Genomic DNA, 27,268 nt, shown 5'->3' on the forward strand with positions numbered 1-27,268 from the left:
TTGCAGGAGAAGACAAACAGATGATACATTTATGGAAAGCTTAAACATACACACACTGATACTATATACCACTCAGGGGTTAAAAACTCATGTGGTGAAAGTAAAAGAGATGCATGAAAATGATAAATACCAAATTCAGGATGACAGTTGTGGGGGTGGGGAAAGGAGTGGGGAAGGGAATGCAGGGTTATCACTATGTTGAGACTAATTTTTAAGCTGGACAATGGCATTATGCAATTTTCTATACCTTTTAGTATGTCCTAATTATTTTATAATAACTTGTTAAGAAAGATTTCTCTTTCCTCCAATTAGTGTGAAAGTAGTGTGTCCCACTCCTGCCAAAGGAGGTTCTTCAAGGACTTTGCTCCTGCAGGTAGCCCCTCTCCTGCATAATCAATGTATCCCTCTCTGAAGGACCAATCCAAAGCCTTTAAACATCCTCTCTCACTCCCGTCTTTAAAGACACTTCCTTTATTGACACATTCCCTAAAGGTACTGTCCATTTCTCCATCCTCCCTCACAGCCCCGTGGGAAAGAGCTATTTACTCTTGCATCTGCTCTGTCTTAGCACCTTTCCCTCCTCAACTGCAAACTTGCTTCTGTGCCCACCCACCCCCCTTTGAAACTGCTCTCGCCAAGTTCACAGATGATCTCTGAGTTGACTACCAAATGGACATCTCTGCCCTTGGCAGCAAAGCAAACTGTTCCTCCGTCTTGAAACCCTGACTCTCCACACCCTCCTATTTTTCTCCCACCTCACAAGCCACATCTTTTTTATCTTCTTTGCTCCCTTGATCCTGGGACCCTTTTTCTTCTCCATCGACATCTCCTCTGAGGTGATTTCCACCAGTTCCATGACTTTAAATGCATCTGTGTGCTCCCAGATACACACTTCCAGCCCTGACCAAGATATTCAATTTGATGTAGCCACTTGGATGCCTGGCAAGTACGAGGAACAGGTAATTTATCATCCAAACCCTTCTAAGTGCAAAAGCAGGTGCTATGAATTAAGCTGGAACCACAGACATAACTCAAACTGTCCTAGGCAGACTGGGACCTATAGTCACCCTATATTAGTGTGGCATTCCAGTCATAACATGTTCAAAATGGAAATCTCCAATCAGCCCTGAAATCTGTGCTTCATTCTGATTCCTATCTCAGTAAAAACCATTTTCTCAAGACAAAAATCCAAGGATTTGAGGGATGAACTCCATCATCCTTGTCTTTTCCTCTCCCTCATTTCCTGTACAATCTATGCACAAATTTTATATCGTCTACCTGCAAAATATGGCTGAAGCCGGACCACTTACCTGCATTTCCACAGCCAGCACCCTGGACCAAGCCATCTACATTTCTTGCCTGTTCCACAGCCAGCACCCTGGACCAAGCCATCTACATTTCTTGCCTGCTAACCAGCCTCCCTCCTCCCGGATTTGTCCCTCTACAGTCTTCACACAGCGACCAAGTGAGCCTCCCAGAGTTTACCTCTAACTGTGGCACCCCTCAATTAAAGCTTTCCCCAGGGAATGAATAATTGCCATCCGCAACGACACTGATGAATCTCACAAACAGGAGGTTGAATGAAAGAAGCTGGGCACAAGAGAGCACAGACTATGATTCCTTTACAGAAAGTTCAAAACCAGGAAAAACTAGTGTGTTAGCAGAAGTGAGGAGAGTGAGTACTGTTTCTTGATCTGGGTGTTGGTTGTACCGGGGTACTTGGTTCAAGGAAAAAAGTCATAACGCTTAGGTACAGTTCGGACTCGTGCACTTGGCACACTATACTACAACACAAAATTTTAACTTGTTTATTGTCTGGACCACTCTACCACCAGAGTTAGGCTCTGGGCAAGTAGGATCTTGTCGACTTTTTCATTGCTGCAGTCCCAGAGCCTGGGGCACTGCCAGGCTCACAGGAGGCACTTGATAAGTATTCACAGGGTGGAGGATGCAGTGAAGGCAGCCAGACCAGCGGCCCGGAGAACGCAGGAGGCGACAGCAGTGATCCTCAGGAGTGATGACTAGATCCAAACCATGGCTAGAGCCCAAGTGGAGAGGAGGAGAGAGCTGAGAAAACTCAGGAGGTAAAATTAAGATCGGGGGCTTGCTGATTTCGCTTTCCAGTTACCTCTTACCTCTCCTAAAATAATGACAGTCTTTGCAGTGGCCCTAAAGCCCTCCGAGATCTGTCCCCGGTTCCTCTCTGCCTCATTCCTACTCCTTCCCCCTCACTCCCTCCACTCCAGGCCCACAGATCTCCTGCTCATCCTGAATCCTGGGAGCAGCTCCCGCTCCTCTGCCCAGGACTCTCTTCCCCAAGATGTCCCTGTGTTGCCACCTTCACCTCCTTCTAGTCTCTGCTCCAAAGTCACCTGCTCAGGGAGGCCTTCCCAGCTTTATTTCTCATCAGACCTCTCATCACTCTCTGACACACCATATATTTCACTTGTTGATTTATTACCCAGCTCCCCCCACTTGGTTTGAAAGAAACAAGATTGCATCCCAGGCACTTGCTCTTAACCCTGCACTACAGGGCTGCAGGTGATTGCTGCCGCATGGATGCCCTGCATTCACAGACAAGGGCCCACCCACGAGGACACCCATGCTGCCTCCGGCCCTACACCAAGGTGCCCCCAATGACTTCCCCCAAATCCTCAGGTGCTGACAGCCTTCAACTGGAGCCCAGTGCTCCCAGCAGCCTGCCCTCGGCTGGCGGGCACCAGATCCTGGCAGAGGGGGCCGGCATGTAATTAGAAACTCCTCAAGCTCCCTAATTGCCAGTTCTTCTCCCAAACCAGGAGGCTGGCGCTATTCTGAGCCGCTCCTGTTGCTGGCTGCCTGAGGCCCATAGAGAGAGACGAATAGACTGAGGGCAGAGCCAGGCTGGCATGGCGGTGGCTCTGGAGAGGGCTGGCACAGTCAAGAGGGATTGCACAGGAGAAGGGCTGGCGAGTGGCCAGAGGCCAAACGTGGCACAGAGGGCTGCTGCTCCTCGGGGCCCGGCCTGCTTCTCAGTGAGTCTGCCCCGTGGCCTCCTCCCCGCCTTCCTCCAGCCCCCATCCTCCCCCCCATGCCCAGAAGAGTGACATCAAAGCAGACAGGCCCATTCATTCTTTATTCAGGTGGCATAAAAATCACTACAAAAACTTTACAAAAGAGCCTTAGGGAGTTGATGCCCCTCCCACCCCCTCAGCCCCTGAGTCCCTGGGCAGAGGGGAGAGTAAGGAAAGGGAGTCCTGGCAGTGTTGGTACCTCCAAGGACCAGCGGGGAGACTAAGGTGACAGGGTGGGCTGGAGGCTGGTGGGCCCTGGATGGCTTAGGACACAGGCAGTTGTGTGTGGGGGGCTCGACCTCCATCCACAGAGCAGGACGAGGCCAACCCACAACATCTAGCCCACGACAGTGCTTGGCATCCCCGGGCCACCCCCGGGGCCTGTCTTTTCTCTCCCCAGTCAGGGTGTCTACTCCCCTCTGTCCCCCTCTTTCTGGTAAACAGGTGAGGAGGTGCCCCAGCTGACTTAGGGAATAAGCTACTAGCTTCCTGACAAAAATGAATTCACAGCTGCCCCTCTGCCCAAGCCCCAACAAGAACACCCTCTGAGCCCCTTTGGAAGAAACAGTGGGAGATCGAGGCCCATGGTTCCCTGATGCCTGCTCTCCTCCTGGCACCACCCCACCCCAAACTCCCCAAAAGGAGATGGGAGAGAAGGGCTCCTCTCCTCTCCCAACTGCCCACCCAGGCCCCCACCCCCATCCCACAAAACTGTTTGGATCGAGTCACATGAGTTGAGAAGCTGGTCGAAGCAGGGACTCGGGACGCTGGCGGCCACAGCCCTTCACTTGGGGCTGCTAGGTTGAGGGTAATCCTCCTCCAAGGGGGGTGCAAGTTTCAAGTCAGGGCCAAAGGGCTTGTCTTCGAGGGAGAAGGATTTCTCATTCTGGAAGGAATCCCTGTTGTCAGGGGAGTCCTGCTGCTCCTTGCGCTCCGGCTGCGCACCAGGGTTGGGGTTCCTCACGCTGCCCACAAAGAGTGGCAGGCTCATGGTGTCCTCGAGGATGAGGAAGAGAAAGGGGCGGTTCACACTGAAGGCGGAGAGGGACATGCGGGACATGGCGGTGCTGGTTGCCGCGGCTGCCTCCACGCCAGCCTCACTGAGCTCCAGTGTGGACTGATGCTGCACACTAGATACCACCAGGCTCTCGTCCGAGATCCCACTCAGGTCAGGGGCCTGGAACAGCTCCTGCAGGCCTGCCCAGGACAGGAGATGGCTGGTCAGAGCTGCCTTCCATTCCATGTGCTGCCTGGACCTGCCTGGGAGAGTGTCTGGCATCCTGACCAGGGAACACCTTGAACCTACAGATTGCTGGTGAACTCCTATTCAGCCTTCATGTATCAGCTTAGATGTCACTTCCTCCAGGAAGCCTTCCCTGATCCCCTTCCTCAAAATCCAGATGGGTATCTTTTCAGTTTTCTCCCCAGTGAGCTGGAGAGAAGCCCTCTGTCTTATCACTTATGCTGAATTATAAGTACCTGATTACTCATCTGTCTACCCCATCAGATCAGACCGAGCTCTTTGTACATTTTACACTCCCCATGCTTAGCACAGTGCCCCTTGCAGGAAAGCCAGCGAGGCCCACATGCCACCCCAGGCTCTCCACCCAGGATTCTTGGCAATGCTCAGTCTTAGGCAGAGCATTCCCTAGGCACCCTCAGCAACACCTCCCGACCCCATGACAGAAGGTCCAAGAGTGCGTATCAAACCCTCTCGCCTCCCTAAGCCTTTTCTAGCTCTGATTCAGAGCTGCCGCTGGGGGCTTCTTCCTCAGCAATCCCACCCAGCCTGGCCTGGGGGGCTGTCCCATGCCAACCCTCCTTACCCAGCTGGCTGAGGGTGGCCTCCAGGTCCAGCTGGTATTTCAGATGCAGCCTAGGCAGCTGGACCTTGGTGGGCCTCTCGCGCAGCAAGGGCTGGTGCAGGATGTCCCAGCTCAGGTTGGCCAGCACCTGGGACACATTCCACTCAAAGTGGGTGGGCACGATGACCACAAAGCTCATGTTGTTCTTAAAGGGGAAATGAGCCACCTACAGACAAGGGAAGGAGACATGAGGACCAGAGAGCACCCAGGCCCAGGTGGGGGCTGAGCCAGCATCGCTTACGAGACAGATGGACCTCCATCCTTCGCAGGTGTGTGTGGGGCCTCCCTGAGTGTCCGCGTCCTCACCTGTGTAGTAGTAGTACCTGCCCCCACTGCAGGCTGACATGTAAGGGGAAGAGTTACTCTTTTAAAAGCTTCTAGCAGAGTATCTGCACATAGGAAGTGCTCACGCAGTAAGTGGTGCTTTTCTCTGTCCTCATCTCTTACCAGCTAACCTGTGACTGGGGGTGAGGAATCCCGTGTCCACTTCTCACTTTCTCCACGTGTACAGTGGACTGGGTCACCCTAGGTTCCACAGAGGAGCGGCTGCCAGTTGGGGTATACACTTTCCACTCTCTCCTCTAAAAGTGACTTGCCTGGCTATGTAAGTATACTGTGATTTGGAGTAACATTTCATGTGAGCAGGGTTTCTGCAGCTAAAGGAGTGTGAAAACCGCTGGGTTCCATGAGCCCCGATGGCTATGACTCCCTGGGTTCCAGGCAGAACACCCAGGAAGCAGGAGCCCTGCAGTGGGAGGGGGAGTGCCAGCACCTGGGCGGCCAGCAGAGGGCCTGAGCAAGAGGAAGGCCAAGGAGGGCAAGGGACAGAGACGAAAGGGTGAAGGAAGTGTGGGCAGGACACAGCATGGCGGGAAGGAGCAGCAGAAAGAGAACTGATGAGGTGAACTAGACGGTCCACATGTCGGGGGAACTAGAGGGAAACAGGGATGCTGCTCCAAGGGCCTACCTCGCCCACAGCCCCTCTCAGAAGGGCTGCAGGAGTGGCTGTGGTCTGCGTCATGCTGGCCTCGTGAAACTAACCAACACCGCCGTCTTAGCCCCAGCCGACTGGCCCAGAGATCAGTGCTCAAGCCAAGGGGACCATGTTTAGGATAGAAGCAAGGGAGGCCACACTCGAGATAGCTTGGCATAGCACTCTATCTAATCCATCCCAGTCAGATCCTCCCTTCTAAGGAGTCCTGCATGAGAGCTCAGGTCCCATCTCAGACCTGGGGGTGCTGAGGTCCTGTGCTGCCTCATAACCCACAAGTCCTTGTAATAAACCCCCATAACCAATGATCACCTGGGTCTCAACTCAGTGCCCCCTTCCTCAAAGAATACTTCCTGACTACTCTAGCTAAAATATCTTTCCTAATTACTAATTGATCACTCTTCTACCCCCAATATCTGAAATTATCCTGTTGATTTATGTTTGCTTGTTCACTGTGTGTCTTCCTTCCTGAGAGCAGGAATCAGGCCTTCCTTGTGCTCCACTAAACATGCAGTGCCTGGAACAGTATCTGACACCCAGAAAATGCCCAGTGAGTGAACCCCTGAGTGGGGGCACAGCGAGATCTTTCAGAGCCACCTGCCCCAGCGACATGACTGCAAGGAAGATGGGGCACACACCATCTCCACAACTGCCCACTCCCTTCCCCACCTCCCAGCACCCAGGCCCGGCCTGGGCAATCAGGGGTGACCTGTATCTCAGGCTGCTCCAGCAGGAACCAGCGCAGTGGGTATGAGCGGGCTTGCATCATGTCCACCGGCACCGTGAACTGCTCGTCCAGGTGAAAAGTGTCTCTCTGGGTGAGATTTGGGTCGAACTTGCTCCTCCAGAAGCCTGCATCCAGAAGAGGGCAGGGGCCATATAGACTGGGACCAGGGTGGGTTCTGTACCACCAGCCTCTTCCCCATCCCACCCGGAACCCATCCAAGGGTGGAGGGTGTGCCAGTTGATACTCAGTTGATCTGAGGAGCAATTGCAGAATCTGGACTTTATGTTCTCCAGAGCCCTACTGTGCTCCCAGGAATCATCCCCTAGGTCTTTTCAGCCTTGGTTTCCTCCTAGGGAACTCTCTCCACGACAGCCCCGTGCAGTTCCTGGGCCCACTCCCTGCCACACCGCTTACCTGCCTCCTACTCTCCCCACTGCCTCCTGGCCCAGCCCCGAGGAGGAAGAGGGACCCTCAGAACAAAGCTTGCACAGCCCCACTCAGCCTACAGGGCAGGGGTAGGGACTGCATGGCAGGAACCTCAGAAGGGGGGAGCGCACCCTGGAAGTGGATGGCGTTGAGCAGAAGCAACACTGTGCCATCTGACAGGTCTGAGAGGAAATCCTCAATCTTCCCCTCTGTGGCCTCCTTCACCCATTGGTTGATGTTCGCCAGGTCATCCTCCTTCCTCCCCGTCAGGCTCACAGGCTTTGCACCAAAGAGCTGCTCTGACTGCTCCATGAAGTCCTCTTTGATGGGGAATCCTGCACAGAAGGGCCCATGAGCTATTACCAGGGCTCGGGCTCCAGAGCCAGCTGTGCTGACTGGCTGCCTGAGGCCAGGCCCATTCCCTTCACCCCCATCCACCCCAGGGTGCTCCCTACAGAGCTCCCTGCCACCAGCACCTACCTTTCTGCAGGTACATTCTGGCAGCCAGTCGGAATGCCCCAGGACCCAGGTCCTGGCAGAGGCGGCTGAGCAGGTGAGGGAGGCAGGGCCCCGAATCTGCATGCAGCACCTGCTGCAGCCTCTGCAGCGTTTGATTCTGAGCACCTGGAGGGACACAGCAGCTGTGGTCCAGGCTGGCAGGTGCCACGTAGTCAGGGCTCACACCCCCACTGCCCACACCAGCCCCTCTTGAATACCTACAGTGAGCATGCTCACCAGATCGCACTTTCTCCTCCCATATCCTGAACTGGACTCAGGTACAGGACTCCCATTTTCTACTTCCATCTCTGCTGCTGCCAGTCTGGGTGGCCTCACCTCAGTGCCTTCCCTCTTTTGGACCTCAGTATCCCACAGTGAGACCCTCCAGTCCAAAGAGGACATTGTAGTTATCAAACTCTTGCATAAAAATCACCAGAAGCATATCCTGGGCCCAGTCCTTAGGACTCTGACTCACAGAGACTGGAGTCTGCCTTTTTACCAAACATCCAGGTGACCTTGATGGAGGAAGCACCCACTAGTAAACTCCGGGTTAGCAAGTGCCTACTGGCCTGGACAGGTGCTGCCACAGTACCTAGTGCCAGGTGAGACAGTGCCAGGGCCACACTCAGGGGCGATAGGATGAGGTTGGGCCTGGTGGAGTTTTGGGCCACCAAGGAAAACAGATCTGTCGTGAATGCCATCATGGCCTGGGCCAGCCTGTGGGTCTGCTCCGGGGTTGGAGCCTCCTTGCAGTCTCCTGGGGCCTTCTTCCAGGCAGTCTTGCCCCCCAGCTCCTGCAGGGACAGATTGGTAGTCAGTGGGATCAAGGGGTCAGCTCCAGGTTCTGGGCTGAAGATCTTCAAAGCCCCCATGCCAGGAACAACAGGGCTTTGTCTCGGTCCAGACACGAGAGGGAGAGTCACATGGGCAATGGCATTCTGGGGATTAGGTCCCTTCCTCAGGTCCCTCCCACCCTTTCCCTTCAGGCCTCAGCCTCACAGTCATTCTCCTTCCCACCATCTCCTCGCCCCTGCTGACTGGCACTCCTCCCTCAGGCCCCGCCCACTCTTCCCCAGCCCCACCTGGTTGTACCTGTTTGCCCAACTTGAGGAGGAAAAGTGGGGGCAGTTTCTCCTGGGTCTGCCCGCTCATTAACTGAAGAAAGGAAGCAGATGGAGAGCAACCCTTCCTGCACAAGGCCCCCCACCCTGCACAAGCCACAGGCGAGGCCCCTTGGGGCTTTCCTCCCCATTATGCCTCTCACTCCCCAGTACCTGCTGGCCCAAGGGTTCCATGGCGCCCACAGGAGAGAACTGTTGAAAAAGGCATGAGGAAAGGAGGGGGAACCCCTAAAGCCAAACCCTCCCTTGAGCCAGCCCCCATCCCCTTCTCCCCCAGACCCCTGGCCTCTCCCGCAGCCTCCTCCCTGTCCCACCCAGACTGCAGCCAAAGCTCACCACTGAGCAGGGGCCTCGCAGGCAGGACAAGCTGAGCACCAGGAGCCCCCAGAGCAGCACCATGTTCCTGTGCAGGACAGGAAGCCTCCGTTCCTACCTCGCCCCCACACCTGCTGTGGAATCCCACCCACATGTTCATGGGCAGGCAAGTTCCTGAGCCATTACTGCGGAGGGGTGATGACGCCAGCTCCAGCACACACGCCCAGAACACATCAGCAGAGGCTCTCCACTCTGAGGGGTAAATTGCTTGAACTCGCCCCTGAATTGCCTTTTCCGCTTTGTGTTTTTGGTTTTTCACATTTCATGCATTGAAAATGTTTTGGTTCATAGGGGGAATATATTACCCAAACCAAAAAAGTCTTCATTTTTCAAGACCTGGTGTTGTGAGTCAGACTTGGGTTTGACTCCAGGCTGTGCCTCTTGGCAGAGGACCTAGGACATCTCCCTTAACCCCTCTGGGCTTTGCCTTGTCTTGTAAACTGGTGGCAAAAGTCCCTACCTCCTCCATGTGTATTGTGGGGACCAGTGTAAGTCATTTTTTTGTAAGCCCTGACTATATGGCCTAGCACTCAGTAATGGCTGTTGTCAGCCTAGCCGAAGGCCCCTCTTCCGGGAAGCCTGCCCTAGGAAATCTCCCTACTGGGGCTCCCTCCCTAGAGCGCCTATCCAACCACTATCCATTGGCCCACCTTTTCTGGCTGGTCTGTTCTTGCCCACTAGGGTGGACGGGCCTGTGGTCTCAGCAAGGGGGATAGGCTGGGCCAGAGGCTGGCATTGTTGACCCAACAGCAGAGCCTAATGAATGACTCTGGACAGAGCCACCTTTGGACTCACAAGAAACACAGGTCTCGCCCCCTGTTCTGTCCCAGGCTGGCTCTGGGAAGCCAGGATGGTGGGTGGGAATGGTCAGGTCTGGTCTAGTCTCCGAGCAGGTCTCACAGAAACTGACCCCACACCTATCTCAGGGCCCATCTTTCTGGAGTGTACTTCTGTCACCCAGGCCCCATCCCCATCACACACAAGGACCCTTGGCCAGGACGCTGATCTCCAGCCTGGGCTTTTGAATCCTCCTGGCAAGAAAAAGCCTCCAATTTTTCGCATTCCAGAGAGGCTCCCCCCAGAACCGCCACGCTGGCTCTTCATCACCCAAGGAGGCTGGGAAATTACAGGTCTCCTGAATAAACTCAGCCCAGACCCCCTCAGCCAGGTGGGCAGCTCCACACTGAGCCACCTCCCCCCTCCTCATACCTCTGCAGGCTTCTCGCTGCTGCACACGATGTCCCTCTGTCCCCACTTGGGTGCTCCCCACGCTCTGCCCAGGCTCCAGCCAGCCCAGCTCAGCCCTCCCCTCCCACCAGGACCTTTGCTCTCAGCCAACCCCTGTTCCGATTGCTTTCTCTTCTGGTAAATATTGACCTGCACATCCGGTTAAACATTGATATTGAGACCAAAAGCCCCTTTCCCACCAGGGCATCTAACACTGGAACAGCACCTGGAGCCCTGGTGGGGGTGTGGGTCCCACCTGAGCCTGGAGAAAGGTTTAGGAAACAGTTGAGGAGGCTGTCCTCAGCCAGAGGGCAGATCCAGGAGGACAGGGGCCTTCCAGTGACCCCATGAAGTGGGGGGTTATCCCCACTATAGTCAGGCTCAGAGAAGCTGTTGAGTTGCCCGAGGACACAGAGCTGGTCTCAGAGTTACATCCAGGTTCCTACTTCCAGTGCCCTTTCCTCTCCCCGACAACTGCCTGGTCTGGTCAAGAGGAGGGAAGGGGAAGCTGCAAGAGCCTAAGCGGGGAAGCTGCAAGAGCCTAGGCAGGGAAGCCAGGATAGGATACCCATTCCCAGCCCTCATATGCCCAGGATCCTGGTTGGCTGCCTTCAGCCTGGCTCTGGAAGGCAGGGGGTGGGAAGAGGAAAGATGCAGAAGGATGCAGCCTCTCCCAACTCCCTACCTCATCATGAGCAATGCCTCATTACCCTCCCCAAGGATAAGGGTTCTGGAAACCGGCCTGGTGCTGCACGAACCAGCTCTATACCCTGTACCGCCTGAAGAATAGTGATCAGGCTGCCTCCCCACCTCCTGCACTAATCCTCACTGTCCTGAAAGCTGTAGGATCTCAACTTTTCCCTACCCTCACACCAGTCAAGAAAAGCCTCACTCGGTTCCATGGCTCTTCCAAAGGATTTATTGATCGTATTTACATCTATTGCAAATAGTGAGAAGGCAGCAGGGCCCAACCTCAGACCTCATCTCTGCTCCAGAATGTGAGGTCCTGGGGATGCCTGGGTCTTCCTATCCCCCGGGGGAGGGAGACCTGAGATGCAGAGAAGATTCTTCTCACCCCTTCTTTCAGGGTCTTGGACCCACTCCCCTAGAGGTTCCGGACACAGAGGCTGCCTCGTCAGCTCAAGGCACAAACACTGTGGTTTGGGGTAGGCAGGCAAGGCATGGGGTCACTCCTGGCAGGCACCACCTGGCCCAGTCCATCTTCCATCCTTTGGTCCTGCCCTCTTTCTTCCCCTACTGGTCCCACACTGGGCAGGGTCTGGCTGGGTGGACACTTAAACCCCAGCCCAAGGCCCGTAACTCCTGGACCGTGGCCAGCCCTCCTTAGAGGCTGGAGTCCAAGCACCATCAGTGTCCTGGACTGGGAAAGCCTCCCTGTCTTTGTGGGACAGGGGCAGAGAGAGCCCAGCAACGGGTCCTAGGCTGGAGACTGGCTAGGCAGGGCGAGTCTCCCTTCCCCTTCCCAGAGCTTCCTGTCCCCATGTGAATCCAGAGGGCAGAGCTGAGGAGAAGAGGGCAGCAATGCCTTCCCAGACTCTTTCTCTAGCTTCCTGCTGGCTAGGAGCAGCATCATCCCAAGCCATGAGTGAGATCCCTGCAGGCAGCCTCAGTGGCTCTGGGGGTTCTGAAGCCCAGATCCCACCCCTCCCTAGCTGGCAGGCCCTGTGGGTGCCTAGGGAACGGGGCCTGAGGCTTGCCTGGGAGGAGCTACTGGGGCAACAGGGGTGAGGGGATGGACTCCCAGAAGATGCCTGCCTGCCCAGACCTGACCAGCTCCCACCTCAGCCTATGCCAGGAGGCGGACAACCCCATTGTCTGAGCCCAGCAGGAGGTGACGCCTGGTGGGCAGCAAGGCCAAGCTGGTGAGGGTGCCACGGAAGTTCTCAGAGCTGAGCTTGGTGGTGGCTTGGGAAGGCGGGTCAAGCAGGGAACAGACGCCGATCTTGTTGGCCACAGTGCCGGTGACCACCTCGCTGCCATACAAGTCGAAAGTGTGGATAGGGTCAGATGCTGACTTGTAGTGATGCGTGGGCTTCTGCTCCAGCTCCTTCCAGACGATCAAGGAATGGTCAGAGGAGGAGCTGACCAGGACACTGCCCTCCACCGCCTGCCCAGGGAAGAGGAGAGCCTCAGCGGGGCCCAGGGTCTTCCCATTTTCTCCCACAGTATCTCCCAGGAAGACGGGGCATCCTGAGCTGGGGACAGGCTGCCATCCTCCCACGTTAGATTAATGTTAGATGATACGAATATATTAAAGTGTCATCAACCTAGTCATCATTATAACTGGAGCACTACATATGTTCTAGTAAGATGTTTAATGTGCCAAACAACTTAACCCTCATAACAACTCTGAAAGATAAATGCTGTCATTATTCCCTTTTTAAAGAGAAAAAAAACTAAGGCTCAGAAAAGTTAAGTAACCATACCAAGGTCACAAAGCCAATAAGTGGCAGAGCCAGGATTAACATCCAGGCTGACCTCAGCACCCTCCTGATGCTTTCTTGGAATATTTAGAATTTAGAAGCATCTAGTACCCAGGGTGCCCTGAGGGACGCTGGCGGGAATCAGGGGCAGCCTGCCCTGAGCCGTGGCAGTGCATGTCCCCTGGTGGCCACTTAGGATGGAGAGGGAGTCCCAGCTGCCTAGAAAAATCCTCCCACAAATAGCCCTGTCCCTCCCTTCCTGTACCTCCCTGGGCATTTCCCTGAGGTCTGTGATTGAAAATGGGGCGGGGGTAGAGGTGTGGACAAGATTCCCATGCCCAGTTTGCCCCTGCCCCCACCAGGGCAGCCCAGCATGGGGCATGGACTCTGCTCAGTGGTCTGGGGGCAATAAACAGCCTCCCAGCTGAGCTTTATTTAACCTGAACTGGGTCACGGACAGAGCCCGACCCCTGATCCTCCAATCAAGACAAATATGGACAAGGGTTACTCATTAGAACATCTCCAGGAAGCAGCAGGGTCAGCTCGGCCCCCTGGTTCCCGCCCCCATGGCCTGCCTCCTGCCCAGTCCCCTGCAGTAGAGCTGGCTCCTGACCCTCCCTGCCCATCAGTCCTCAGACAGGTATACAAGAAGTCAGCTTGAGCTTGTCCTGTGTGGGCCCTAAGCAGAGACAGGGCCTGGAGCAGTCAGTGAGAAGGAAATGGGACCTGATTTGTCACCTTGATCTGCAGAATGTCCCCTTCATGAGCAGGCCAGCCACGCAGAACCAGGCCCGTACGGGTGTCCAGGAGCACCATGAAGCCTGAGGAGAAGCCAGCCACGACACTCCGGCCACTGGGGCTGACAGCCAGGGAGCGGACAAGCCCAGGGTTCAACCCGCTGCTCAGGCGGAACTCATGCTGCAGGCAGAGGAAGACAAGCTGAGGCCCCACGGCTCGCTCCCATCTGCTTTTCCCCAAGGTCCTGTTCCTCCCCCAACCCCCACAGCCAGAAAGCCTGAACCTCGTCTCCCATCAAGGGGAGGGCTCCCTATGTCCCAGGCCAGAATCCCACCTCAGGGTTTGCTGCTGCAGGTGATCTGTCTCCAAAGAGAAACTATGCCCTGGCCTTGTCTCTTCAGGGTCTCTCCTCCCTGCCAGACACCCAGGGCTCAGGGGACCAGACGCCCCTAACCTGCAGGCCAGGCTTCCTGCAGTCTACAAAGCGCAGGGTCGAGTCAGAGCTGGCCATGGTGATGCTGGTGTGGGGGGCAGGCATGACAGCCACTGCGGTCAGGGGCACCCGGCTGTCTGACGGCTCCACTGTGCGAAGGGTCTTCCCTGGAAAGGAAAGGAACGGTGGATCTGGGGTCCCAGCAACCGATGGAGGAGCCCTGAGTCCTCCAATCCCCTCAATCTACCCCACACCTGCCTCCCACATTCCCATGGCCAAGCCAGGTTCCTCTCTTCACCCCCTGCCCAAATTCTACCTCCCTCCCTACCTCAATGCTACACCATTCCCCCATCCCAGACTGTTTAACCTTGCTTCTCCCTACAACGATGACAAAATATAAGTGAGCAACCATCTACCGAATACTTGGTGCTACACGTTAAGCGCAACTCCTACGGGCGTTATCTTCTAAAGCAATTGTTCTGATTCTCATTTTGCAGATGGGAAGATTGATGCTTCCAGTAACAAAGTGACTTGCTCAAGGTCACTCAGCAAGTAAGCTGGCAGAGTCGATTTAAACTCAGGTATGATGGATTCCAAGTCCTAACTCCTCCTCTCTGTGGTCTCATCGGGTCACCCCCAAACCACATATCACCACATCCCAAGCCCCTGACCCCAGGAGGAGTACAGGACAACAGCAACAGAACAGGCCTCACCTGGGCCCGCTCACCTGTGAAGGGGTCCCAGATGTGCACAGCCCCGTCACAGCTCACCACACACTGCGGGGCCTCAAGCTGGCCCACAAAGAAGACACTCTTGCGGTGCTGGGCATAGACCAGGCGTGGGGCTGTCTCACTAGTGCCGTCCCCAGAGTTGTAGAGCGGCCAGAGGCGCACAGTGCGGTCCTTGCTGCCACTCAGGAAGAAGTCCTCACTGCTCAGGGGAACCAGACACTTGACGGCCCCAGCGTGGCCAGGGAAGCTCTGCAGGCGGATCTGATGGAAGTGAAAGTGGGCATCCTGCTGGCTCACGCCGATCTCGTACTGCCAGTAGGCCAGCCAGTTCCCACTCAGCCCGTGGGCGCTCCGCGGCAGCTCCCGCTTCAGCGCGTTGTCCTCGCTCTGGCTGCCGAGGCCCCCACCGCCCACCCCAGAGATGGGGCCCAGCGGGCCAGGGCTCTCAGGCTGGGAGTCATCGGGGACCTGGATGCGGTTCCCAACCAGGACACTCCCAAAGGTCCCTGAGTGGCCGTCATCCTGGGGGCAGCCCCCACCCTGGGGGTCCCACTCAGGGCCAGTGCTTGGCATGGTGGGCTCCATGCTGGCAGGGCTGCGACTGCTCGGGCTGATGCTCTCCAGATACAGCCCCGCCAGCTCCCCCACCAGCTCGTGGTTGGGGATGATTTTCCGGATGATGTCACCTGGATGGAAGCAGGAGAGGCCTGAGATTAGGGGAGATGGCAAGCGACACCACCACCCACCCGAGGGCTTGGGAACCACAGAAGATGGGGCAGGTACTGGCTGTGTAACTCTGAGCGAGTAACTCTTCATTTTTGAGCCTCAGTTTCCTCCCCAGTAAAATGTGGATTCATTCATCCAGTATGTACACGTAAGCATCTTCCATGTGTGCTGGGCGCCGTGCTGGGCATCAGAAATAGAAGGGTGTACAAGATAGGTCATGGTCTCCCTCCCACAGCTTAGATTTCAGTGGAGAGATGATAACATATCTGACCACAGGGCTGTTCATCCTATTCAGGGAGATGACACATGTAAACGCTCAGCAAGGGCCTGGCCTGTGTAGGAAGCTACATGAACAGTGGGTCGCACATTTCTCTCATTTAGTTCCTAAGACGTCGGTATATCAGCCTGACTCCCCCACCTTCCCCAAGGACATGCCAGGTTCTCCTCTGCCTCCTTGCTAGCTAATGCTCAGTCCTTGTTTATAAGTTACCTTGGACTCGGGGTCTGAGGCCAAATCCCTTTGCTCTGACCCAGAAAACTGTGCTTAACACCCACTACAGATTCTAGGGGCAGGGGGAGCGCGGTACCCTCCCAGGGGAAGAGACATAGCCACAGAGGCCAAGAGGGAATGTAATGGGGCCATACCCAACAGGCAGGAGAAGGGCACGTAGATTGTGTATGCCATCTCCAGGGTGAACACCTTCTGCAGCTCGTCCAGCAGGGTGGGGTCCACTGGCCGCTGCTGCCCGTCAGAGAAGACCACCTCTGGCAGCTGGCCCTCACTGCGGCCCACAGACTCCAGCTTCAGATCCTATAAGCAGGAAGCCCAGGGAGTCACCCGCGTCCACGGCCCCTGACCAGCCCACCTCCACCAAGTAGGTCTGCCCACCTGATGCCGAAGCTCGTGCAGCTGAGAGAAGACTCGAAAGAAGGTGGCCACGGGCTCGCTCAGGTGCTGCTGGACCATCTCCTGTCCGACGCGCAGGCAGATGAGGGCGATGAGGCTGATGGTTTTCACACACAGGACAGTCCGGGCTTGGGCTCCACTTGGGAACCTGGAAACAGAGCTCATAAACTCCAGCCTTTCCCACTCGACACTCAGGACTTGCCCAGAATCTATCAAAAGCTGGGGCTATAAGACCAACTGGCCCAAACCAGATGAGGAAACAGAGACACAGAGAGGTGTGGCTTGCTCAGGGCTACCCGGCCGGGATCAGAACCAGGACTCCTACACCCCTCACCCCTGGGAGCCCCCTCAGCTGGGCTACTCCCCCGTGGGCTGGGGCAGGGGCCTACCCCGTGACGAGGGAAGTGAGGAAGCTGAGCACAGGCAGCAAGACCTCATGGCTGATGCGGGGCAGGATGTCCATGAGTGTGGTGTCTGAGAGGTACACGATGATCTTCTGTGCCAGAGTCACCGCTGCCAGCAGCCCCGCCTCCTTACGGCTATTCAGTCGACTAGGGCCGGGGGTGCTACCTGGGGACACCTAGGGCCGCAGAGCAGGTGAGAGCCAGGTTGTCCCAGACTCCCCAGAGATCCTGGGTGGGTCCTCAGACTCCTTAGCCTCCCAGCCCCCAGAAGAATAATGGTGACTGACCAGGTAGCTGATGTAGGGCAGGTACTGGTAGGTGAGGACGGGTTCCCCATACAGATGGGCGATGTGGAGGAGGCAGCTGAGCACAGGGCCCGACACAATATCGCCCAGCACCGGTCTCTTCTGGTAGATGTTGCCGGCACTCAGTGGGGGGCTCTCACCACTGCTCACCGTGAACTGCTGCCGGGTGGGCCCTGCCAAGCAAGGAAGGGCCAGCAGCCTTGAGTAGCGAGTGGACAGCAGGAGGGAGGCCGGACTTCCAGGGACCGTGGCAGCCCCTCCTGCTCGCTCTAGCCTGAGGTCTGCCCCACACCCTACCCAAGGAAGGAAGGAGCCTGCAGGCTGGGACCCAGGACCTGACCAGGAGGTGGTCTGATCTGAGGTGGGAGCAGGAAGGCTCCCCTACAGGGAACTGAAGATGGGCAGAGGGCTGGGAGGAAGCCCCGTCCACAGCACCAACCCCAGGCCTTACCAACATAACATGACGTGAGCAGACGGAGCAGGTTCCGGGCCACGTGACGAGAGGCCACCGTGGGGCCGAGCTTGGCGGACAGCCAGCGGACCATCTTACAGGCCGTGTCTGCAGGGCGGGAGCAGACCCTGAGCTCATCAGATAACGGCAGCTTGCCACTCCTCACCAACTCTGGCTCCTACTCTGCCAAGGAGCCCAGCCAGAGCCTGATCGCCCCACGCTGCTACCCTCTCTCCAGGAGCAGCGGAGGTGGCCTGTGGGACTCTGGCTTTGAAGTTGCTCCCAGCTCCTCTACTCGGGCACAACTTGCAGGAAGGTTACCTTTTCAGTGAATCTTCAGCTCCTAAATGACGTCCTGGCCTGGCCCTGGCTACCGCCCGCTCTGGCCTCTGCCCACTCCAAATCTCCTCAGTCTCTCAGTCTAACCATGCTGGCCTTTCACTGATTCTTTGATGGAACCATGACAGCCTCAGAGCCTCACATGTGCTGTTTCCCTCTGCCTGGAATGCTCTTCCCACCTCAGACCCTGCCATTTTGGCCCTGCTATCTCCTCTTCATTGAATTTCAACTGGCCCTACTTTCAAGGAAGCCTTCTCTGACCACAAAAAATGAGATCTAAGCCCCATTTTATATTCTTTTGTAGCACTTCAGCCCTATTCTTTATAGCACTAAAGTAACTTGTGCTTACGTAAGATTGTTTACAGCATGGCACTCCCCTTTTGGATGCCCACATCTATGCTACCTGTGGATCTGCTCAATCCACTGCTTGGCACAGGGCAAGGGCTCAGCAAATGAAGACTGATCAACACCTCCAGGCCTGAGAACTCACCAAGAAGGATCTTCTGTTCTTTGCCCTCGGACTGCTCAGTCAGTGGCTCCTCGCCTTCCTCGCCAACTGCCCCATCGCCATCAGCCACAACCGTATCCATGGACAGCACGGTGTCAGACAGGGTGAGCTCAGACGCCTCGGGGACCTCTTCTTGTTCCCCTTCCCCCTCCTCCTCCTCCAACACCACACAGCCTTCCTCTTCCTCTTCCTCCTCGGAGCCTTCGCTTTGCTTCAAGTCCTGGCTGCTGTCGCCTGACCTGAGGCTGCTTTTGTCCACAGGAGCGCCCCCCTCATCTGCGGCCCGCTCCTCCCCCAGGGAGGTCTCGCTGGTGCTGCTCTTGTCACTCAGCCGGCCCAGGCTCACAGCCTCAGCCTCCTGGGGCTGAGGGGATTCGGCCACGTAGAGCCCGGCCTGGAAGTCCTCTGTCTCAGGGAGGTCGGCTTGGTCATGGAAGCTGACTCCAGACGTGTAGTCCAGGAGCCCCAGGCCTGAGGAGGTGGCAGCCTCCCCATCCATCTGGATCTCCTCCCCAAAGGCACAGGAGCTGGGCCTGCCCCCCGGGAGCCCACTGTCTTCATCCTCAGCAGCCCCCGTCAGGCCCTTGCTTTCCTCCTGGGAGGCCTCCCCCCCAGCCAGCACCTGTAGGACGTGGGGCAGCAGGTGGATGAGGAAGGCCTGTAGGCCCAGCCGCACCATCAGCTGGGCCACAAAGCAGTCAGTGTACAGGTAGAAGCGGCCATGCAGCCGGCAGGGGCTCTCATAGGCACCAATGAGAGGCTTCAGCAGGTACTTATTAGCATTTTTGGGGCCCAGTGCCTTGGCAACGGGTTCAAATAGGTACCAGGCCGAATACACGGCCGTGTGCTCCTCAGACATGAGTGACAGGACAAAAGGCAGCAGGATCTCCAGGCCCTCGGGGGTGATGTCACTCAGTACTGCACCCAGTTGCTGCCACAGAGCAAAGACCAGCTCCCGCCCCTGGGCCTCATCCTCCACCCGCCTTGCCTGGTACAGGAGGATGAACTTGTGCAGTGCAGGGAAGTACGGAGGGAAGGGAACCACGGAGCTGAAGGGGCTGAGGAGCTGGGCCGGGCAGGGTGGGGGCAATCCCTGGGAGATGGGCCTGTACTCAAACAGTGGGTCCAGCTTGCCCCTCCTTGCAACCACGGGGCCTTCGGGGCCACTCAGCTGCAGGAGCATATCCAGCACAGGCTGCAGAGACACCGGGACCTCCTTGGGATAGCGTGAACAGAGCTCCCGAACAGCCTCGAAGCGCACCCACAAAGGCGCATCCGGTGGCAGTGTCCGGACCCTTGTGGCAAACACCATCTCTGCCAACAGGACACCCAGTGCCTGCATGTCCCGATGGAAGAGGTCCCGCAGCTGCACAGGTGGCTGGACCTGGGACTGCTCAGGCACCTCCAAGCGGCCCCCTAGGCCTTTGGTCAAGAAGTTGCCCAGCTTCTCCAGCTCTTCCAGAGCCTTCACGGGATTGAAGCCCTCTGGAAGAAGAATCTTGCCCTCCTCACCTTCCCCAAGGTCTGTGCCAGCAACTTTGTTCCTGCGGCCTGGTCGAGAAGCTGAGGCCCCTGAGAAAGACAGGAGGCCTGGGGGGGCTTGACTGGAGGAAGTGGAGGAGGAAGAAGAGGGGCCCAGCTGGTCACCTGCTTTCCCAGCAAGAGAGATGGAATCCAGAGCTTCTGTGGCCTGTTCTAAGTCATCCTCCCCTGCCCCGGGCCGGTCTCTGGCCCAGCCAGCCTCACAGGGAGTAGCTTCCAAAACTGGCCTGCCCACCCCATTTGTAAGCTGTCCAGAGAAGTCCTCCTGGCCTGTGCTCTCCTGAATGGTCTGGAGTAACAGCCTGGGAATGAGTGGAGGTTCCGGGGTAAGGGTAGGGGCCCCAGCCAGGCGCTGGGGGTGTGGCTGATCGAAGAGCTGCACCACGCCGTAGCTGGTCAGGTGCGTGTGGGCATCGACCAGGTGCAGACACACATTCTTCTCCTTCACAGCCTCCTTGCCCTGGAGTTTGTAGCCAAAAGTGAGATCAATCCAGTGGTGCAGGTCCTGAGACACCTCATGGCTCTCCAGCAATGCCCGGTGGGCAGCCACGAACTCCTGGCTAGAGCTACACCAGGCCGGCACATCCAGGTCAGGCATGTCAGGGTGGATGGAGCAGAAGATGGAAGGATCGGTGTAGAACTCAGGGATGCACTCATCGGGTGTCCAGTTCTGCATGCGCTCCATACTGGCAGGATACTCGTGGGGCTCCCACTGTGCCCGCACGTGTCCACAGAGCACCGACCGGGGTGTGCGCCGAGCCTTGTACACATAGTATGTGATGTCAGAGAGCACGTCAGAGATGTGGTGAGGAACATGAGGTGGCTCCCCGCCACCTGCACCACCTGCCACAAACGCCTGCCGTGTCATTTCATAAGTGAAGTCCAGCTGCTTATCCCCCTTGTTGAGGCGGAACTTGGACTTGCGCAGGTCTCGGAAGCGCCCGTGGGGCATGGTGAAGTCCACCACCCAGGGCAGCACTGGGTGGTAATTAGGATCCCCCTGCCGCCGACCTGCCAATCGATTCAGCTGCATGAGGTAGTGGAAGTTGCTGATGCGGCCATGGACCCAGCCTAGCACAAGCTCCCTAAGTTCCTCCTGGTGGATGGAACGCCCGGGTCCCCCTCCTCCATCCTCTCCAGGCTCAGTGCCTGCCCCGGCCCTCACTACAGGGGTCTCCGTGTTCTCATCCTCCTCAGGCCTCTCGTAAGCACTCAAGTCCAGCCGAAGCTCACTGCAAAGCTTCTCATCCACAGCAATGTGGTGCAAAGATAGGGCCCCACAGGCCAGTCCCTGGCGGTGACAGGCATCCATGGCCCTCAGCACACGGAAGAGAATGAAGAGCACCTTGGCTTGGCTGTTGGTCAACTTGGCAGGGCTGAAGGTGACCACATCATGCAGGGAGAACTGCACATAAGGGTGCACCATGTACAGCATCTCTGGCGACTCCAGCAAAGCCTCAGCTCTCAGAAGACTGGGACAGGCCGGGCTGCCCCGATGAGGACAGAGGCCATCTCTTGCATATGATGGGCATTGGGTAGCTTCACCCACTGGCAGGAAGGGGCAACCATAGACCCTCTGCAGAGCTTGCCTTACTGAGTCCAGGGCAGGGACAGCTGAAGGGGCAGAGCTATGACTATAGGGCTGCCCATAAGTATGATATGCATGGCGCCACAGGTTGCGATAATTCTGGGCAGCCACATCCTGCATGAAGCGAGTAAGGGTCTCTGGGCTGCAGGACCCCTCCTCGAAAGGCAGGCCGCCCAGTGGGTAGGTCAGCCTCCTTTTCCGCAGCCCGTGCACCTCCACTCGCGTCCAGCCGGGAGGCAGCCTCTGCACAGAGCGTTGCAGAAGAGTCCTGACTTCCGCTTCGCCCAGGCCCTCCGCCCGGGGGCAGGGTCCCAGGGGCAGCCGGCGCTCGCGGAGGCTGGCTAGCCAGCGCGCGGGCACTAGGGCCACCACGTGGGTGCCCCCCGGGGCTGGAGCCAGCTGCCGGGCATCGATGTTCAGGTCCTTCTCCACGCACCGGAGTAGCTCCTCCATGTTGGGGCTTAGGGGTGGTGACCAGCCCTCAGTATGAGCGACTTCCCGCCCCCTGCTCCCCAGGGCCATCCTCTCCTGGCCGCCTGGGGGCAGCGCGGGGCTGAGCCCAGCCACGGCCCTCTTCCCCACGGCTTCCGGGGTGCCAGGTCGGGCGGATGGGGATGGGAGAGGAACAGGGACGGAGGCGGCAGGGGTGGGCCGGGGACAGAGGCGGGTACGGGGACGCTCTTACCCCTCCGCAGGGTCCTGCGCTCCGGGCGCGGCGTGGCGGGGGTTGCGGGGCGCCAGCGCTGGGCTCCTCCGTGACGGGTCAGCTGACGTGGCTCACGTGATCGTCCCGGCACGGAAACAACCGCACGTGGCTGGACTGGGCCCGGGGACCCCGCCTCCTGCTCGCGCCACCGCCCGGCGGGCCTCGGCGCCCTCCCTCCCGGCTCTCTGCTTGGCCTGGGTGGCTTCGCTTCCTCTGGGGCTGGGAGGGGCTCCTGCAGGCCGCCACCGGTGCCGGGGTGGGGTATGCTGAACCGCCCGCGAAGAGGGGGGCTGCTGAACCACTGACGAGATTTCCCCTCCCCTCCCTACTTCCTCCTTCTTGCGCCCCGTCGCGGACCTAGGGAGGCTTTCCCGAGAGATCGAAGCTTTTAATCGCAGATCACCTCTGCCACCACCACCTCGCTCTGGTTTTACAGATAAGAAATCCGAAGCAGAGCTGGGACTTTTGACATCAAATTCCTTCACCGTCTCCGTGCTGCCTTCCAAAAGAAAGAGCTTTAAATTTTCCAAAATATTTCATCAGTAACATTCCATCTGGCCCTCAGAACACTCAGTGAGGGAGAGAGGATGATTATTGTTTATATTTTACTGGTGAAAACCAAGAGCCTCCAAAGAAGCTTGTCCAAGTGGCAGAATGAAGACTTAGAAGCTGGTGCACAGACTCTGTGCCCTGGAGTCCTCCCCACCCACAGCCATCTTACGGCTTTTTTTTTTTTTTTTCTGTCTGTCTTAAATTCTGGAGGATAGAAGTGGCCGAGGCTCAAAGGCCTGGAGTTCTTGGGAGGAAATGTCCCCTAAGGATTTCCTGTTGAAGATCTGCCTCTGCGGTGCCATAGAGCCTGCCTGCTGTGGTCAGAGCCTACCAAATGCCACGGTGGCTGGGGGGAGGGGGCAGCATGGGACAGGGAGCCGAAACCAGAGAGCTGATACCAAGGTTACATGATTCCTTCAAGGGGTTTCATTTATGACTCATTTGCAAGATAGGCCATTGTCTGCAGCAAACCCACTACCTCTGTTTTTTTGAGTCCCACTTCTAAGGAGTTTCCTTCACCTAGGAGTTTGGTGTGGAGATATGAGAGTTCTATAAAGGCACTTAAGAAAAACTAAAGTCCTAGTTAGAGAGGAGACAGGAATGGCTTAACGGTAATCTGATTCTATCTGTATCTTCTTTCTTGATGGGGCAGCCAGAGCCCCTGATGTACTTGGTCACATGACTTTGGGCAGCCATAACTTAAAACCACCATTTATGAGCACTCATTAGGAGTCAGGCCTCACACCAAGCACTTTGCATACCTTGATTTCTTTAATCCTCACTATAACCCCCTTTTCCTTTTTAATTGAGGTGTTTAGATCTTTTTTTTAGGTTCACGATGACAATTATCCTTTTTTTTATTCTTTTTTATTGAACTGTAGTCAATTTACAAGTAGATTTAGTTTCATGTGTACAGCAAAGTGATTCAGTTATACACGTACATTATATATGTATACGTATATGTGTGTGTATATATGTATGTATGTATATGTATACGTGTGTGTGTGTGTATGTAAATAAAACAACCCTTTTTAAGAAGATAGTTTTATACAATCTTAGGGTGAGGGAGCTGACTACCCCAGGTAACATGCCCAAGGTCACACAGCTAAGAAGTGGTAGAGCCAGGATTCAAATCCAGTCCTATCTTATTCTAAAGCCAATTTTCGTTGTACTCCTTGGCCTTGCACTATTGTTTTTTCAGCTGGGAAATGAGGTGTCCCTTGACAATCTTGTATCCCCAACATTGGTATGAGTACCTCAGATGAGAGGATGGTTTTGATAGTCAGGAAGTAGTGCCTGCTTATTAGTACCAAAAAAATTGGGTCCACTTGGTCTTTGTTCTGGTCTCAGTTTACCTAGTTGAGCAGGCATAATTTTTTTTTCTGAAAGTTTGTGTGTGCCCTGCCCTCTAGTGGTTTTGGCTTGCAATGCAGCAGTGACCTTGAGTGTAACTAACCTTACCTGTTACAGTTCTTTCCTTCCCTTAAATAGGGAATACTGGGTACTGGTGTACTGGTGTACTAAAATTTCTAGGGCACTGACACCTGCCCCAACCCGAGCCCTAAAACAGTGGTTTTCAAACTTCATGATGTATTTCTGATTGAGACTCTGGAGTCTGAATTTTTAACAAGCACCAGGTAATTCTGACGCAGTCAATCTGCAGGTCACAGCTTGGGATGTAATGCTCTGTAACAGCTCTATTTCCAAATGCTCCCTGAATCCCAATACAGGCACCCTTGGGCTTTGGGGAATCTGGTACCAAATTAGCCACTCCCCTTTGTCAACCTCAGTATTGAGTTTCTTGAAGGTCATGGCTTGGATGGTCAGGGAGGGAGGCTGCAGTAGCTCCAGCGGTCAGCCCATGCTGAGTGAGGTTAGCTCTTGCTGATCTGGCAAGGAGAAAAGTTAAGGAAGCTAATGTTTAGTGCACCAACTATGGGCCAGTTGCTGTGCTAGGTGTTTTCAAACATATATTTTTTTAAATCCCTACAATAAGCCATGAATTTATTATTTACTCTATTTTGTAGATGAGGCAATTGAGGTTCAGAGATGTTAAGTATCTTCATCAAGCTCACAGCTGTTAAGAGCTAGAATTTCAACCCAAATTTGTCTAACTCAGTGGTTCTCAACTGGGAGCAACTTTGGCCCCCAGTGAACATTTGGTAATGTCTGGAGACAATTTGGGTTGTCATAATAGGGGGTGGGGGGTGTTGCTAATGGCATCTAGTGGGCCAGTGATGCCACTAAACAAGCTACCATGTACAGGACAGCTCCCACAAGAACTTAGCTAGTGCAACATGTTAATAGTGCTGTGACTGAGAAACCCTGGGCTCAAAGCCTATGCTTTTGCTCTATATGGTGGGAGGGTGGGGGCATGGAAAGTTAGAACAAAATAGGGAAGGGCCTACCCCAAGGGCCTTGGGTAAGAAGGGAATGAGATTTCTATGCTAAGGATAGTGGACAATGCGAGCAGCTGATGAGATTTCTTTCCTCCAAGCTTGGCCAAGACCCTGCTCAGTTTCTCCCAACCTTGCCAAGTCAGTCCTGGGACTTCACACTAAGTTTGTCCTGGAGTGACCCTGACACTCAACTCAGGGCTAGGGCAAAACAGTTACCTGGGTCTTCCTACAGGACTTCCCAGCCAAAGCCCCTGGTTCCTGGGGTCACTGTGCTCCACCTGCAGCCCCTGGGATGCTCCACATCAGCACCCTTGCATTGGTGGGGTGAGAGTGTAAAAAATGGAGCTAAGGGCCAGGTAGTGTCTAAGAACAGTTAAAAGTGGAGTAACGGGCAAAACCAGGAGGATCCCCTTAGCAGGACCCATCTGGGGAGGAACTTGAGTAGGGAATAGGGGGCAGCTGGCCTGGAGAGCTGGGTTCTGATCCAGAGGAGGCTTGTTTCCACAGCCATTCCTCTTCTCTAGGTTTAGTCCTCAGCTTCACTGGACCTTCCCAAGTACCCATTCCTGGAGCCTGCCAGCCACCATTCTGGGCCTCCCAATACCGGCCTCCTTACTAGACCAGAGAAGGGTGGGTCTGAGCTGACTGTGCCTAAAGGAAATACTTATCGTTCCTTGCTCAGAGCCTCTAAAGAACTAACCAGCAGATTGGGGCGGGGGGGGGGGGGTGTAGAAGGGGCGGGGGAGGAAAACAGTCTTGAAGTGAAAGGGAAGAGGAAAGAACATACAAGCAGGTCCCCCATATCTAGGGTTCCATCTCCTTCCTTCCCTCACCACCCGTGGTGGTGGTGGGGGATGGGGATAAGGGGATGGAGGAGGGCAGAACTAGAGGAAGATGTGGTAACAGCTGATTCGTCCCCTGAGGTCACACTTTCCAACAAACAGCTGTTACTGGGTTGGGAGGCAGGAAGTTTCCTTAAAGGCACAACGTTCTGAACACAGTTTCAGAATTCTGGAGATCCCAAGAACGACAGCAATCACTTGGTGGAGGCTGTCTTTAATACGGAAGGAACTGTCTCACACTCCAGGCTGTTACCTTCACCCTCAATTGGAAGCTTATGGAAAAGTCACGGATGCCTGTCCACACGTTCCTCTTTGGTGGTGGTGGTGAAGAGGAGGGAGTGAAGAGGTCGGGTGGGTCTCAGACTTGCTCCTTTAAATAAGCGGTTCGACAGCTTTTGCCAAGTCATTGGGTTCTTTTCCGGGTTTTTTCCCCATTTCCCGCCCCCCTAGCCTCCGATTGGCTTCTGGGGAAAGAGCAGCTTCCTCATTGGTCTACACTTTTGGAATCTCTTCCCTAAGTAGGCCTGAGTCAGTGAAAAGCTTCTAGAGGGCGGGACAGAATGTGGGTATTAGGTAGAGAACGGGGTTGCTGACCAGTTGCACTTCGGCCCAGCCCCTAGTCTCTAACCACAAGTGTTCCTACTACCCTCAGGTGAAGACCGTGCTATAAATCTTTCGTTAGGAAGCTGCTGCTTGGGCGGCTCTCTCTCTGCGACTGAGAAATCTTCCACAAGAAAAGTCTCCTCTGTTTTGGAAGGGCCCTCCCAGGACGGGTGGACTAGATCGCTCTAGCGAATGCTGCGACCAGACGAGGTGCGCAGTCCTCCCTCCCACAAAAGCCCTCACGAGTCATTCCAAAGGAAGAGCCTGCTGCCCTGAGGGCTGATTACCACCATCAGGTCTGCTCACTCCTGTTGCTTCTCCTGCTCAACCTTTCCTTAGAGAGCTATCTCCTGCTGCAGAGGTCAGCGAATCCGTTTTGGAGTTGTCGAAAAGAACCACTCACGGCTCCAGAAAGGAGGGGCTGTAGCCCTTTAAGGACTTCGCCAGGATGGATTCGGAGATGAGTTTAAAAATGCCAACTCACAGAGCGCGCTGGATTCTGGGAGCGAGATTTCAGACCGGGAACTACATTGACCAGTATGCACTGCAAACACACACGCCTTTACTTCCTACTGCTTTTTAGGACTCGGCTTTGACGTAGCGCTCCTCTAAGCAAGTAGCCTAGGCGGAGGACTGAGCCACGCCTTTTCACCTATTGGCCAGATCACGAGTTGGTGGGCGTGGCTTAGCACAATTCCGCTAGGCAAAGGGGTGGTCTCCTTGCCAATCAGAGCTAAGGCGGTCGGGGAGGCGGGACCAGGGCGAAG

At 55.7% G+C, this 27,268-nt stretch overlaps 2 protein-coding genes and 1 long non-coding RNA gene across 5 annotated transcripts; 1 reads left to right on the forward strand and 2 right to left on the reverse strand.

Moving 5' to 3' along the window:
* Positions 1–1,706: 1,706 nt before the first annotated feature.
* Positions 1,707–6,580, forward strand: LOC140686142 (uncharacterized). The gene is made up of 3 exons (XR_012059695.1): positions 1,707–2,084; positions 5,071–5,187; positions 5,369–6,580. It is a non-coding gene; the product is annotated as an uncharacterized lncRNA (long non-coding RNA).
* SERPINF2 (serpin family F member 2) lies at positions 3,109–9,257 on the reverse strand. Of its 2 annotated transcripts, XM_015248016.3 has the most exons (9): positions 9,018–9,257; positions 8,835–8,873; positions 8,653–8,715; positions 8,153–8,354; positions 7,543–7,686; positions 7,194–7,397; positions 6,619–6,761; positions 4,880–5,084; positions 3,109–4,250 (listed from the first exon to the last, which is right to left on the reverse strand). In XM_015248016.3, exons 1-9 carry the CDS (start codon positions 9,078–9,080, stop codon positions 3,838–3,840), a joined length of 1,476 nt encoding a protein of 491 aa, XP_015103502.1. In that variant the 5' UTR covers positions 9,081–9,257; the 3' UTR covers positions 3,109–3,837. The 2 variants fall into 2 exon arrangements, with proteins under 2 accessions (XP_015103502.1, XP_072795148.1); XM_072939047.1 differs by lacking the exon at positions 8,653–8,715 and having other exon boundaries at positions 9,018–9,250.
* A 1,927-nt stretch (positions 9,258–11,184) lies between these two features.
* On the reverse strand, positions 11,185–22,264 carry WDR81 (WD repeat domain 81). 2 transcript variants are annotated; one of them, XM_072939048.1, is made up of 10 exons: positions 18,252–22,264; positions 17,423–17,530; positions 16,954–17,144; positions 16,652–16,842; positions 16,245–16,410; positions 16,001–16,166; positions 14,626–15,315; positions 13,920–14,065; positions 13,466–13,645; positions 11,185–12,411 (listed from the first exon to the last, which is right to left on the reverse strand). In XM_072939048.1, exons 1-10 carry the CDS (start codon positions 21,919–21,921, stop codon positions 12,091–12,093), a joined length of 5,829 nt encoding a protein of 1,942 aa, XP_072795149.1. In that variant the 5' UTR covers positions 21,922–22,264; the 3' UTR covers positions 11,185–12,090. The 2 variants fall into 2 exon arrangements, 1 of the variants encoding a protein (XP_072795149.1); XR_012059696.1 differs by lacking the exon at positions 11,185–12,411 and having other exon boundaries at positions 13,512–13,645; positions 14,612–15,315; positions 18,252–22,247.
* Positions 22,265–27,268: the final 5,004 nt, after the last annotated feature.

The sequence above is a fragment of the Vicugna pacos genome, chromosome 16, assembly GCF_048564905.1.
Source record: "Vicugna pacos chromosome 16, VicPac4, whole genome shotgun sequence".
NCBI lineage: Eukaryota > Metazoa > Chordata > Mammalia > Artiodactyla > Camelidae > Vicugna > Vicugna pacos.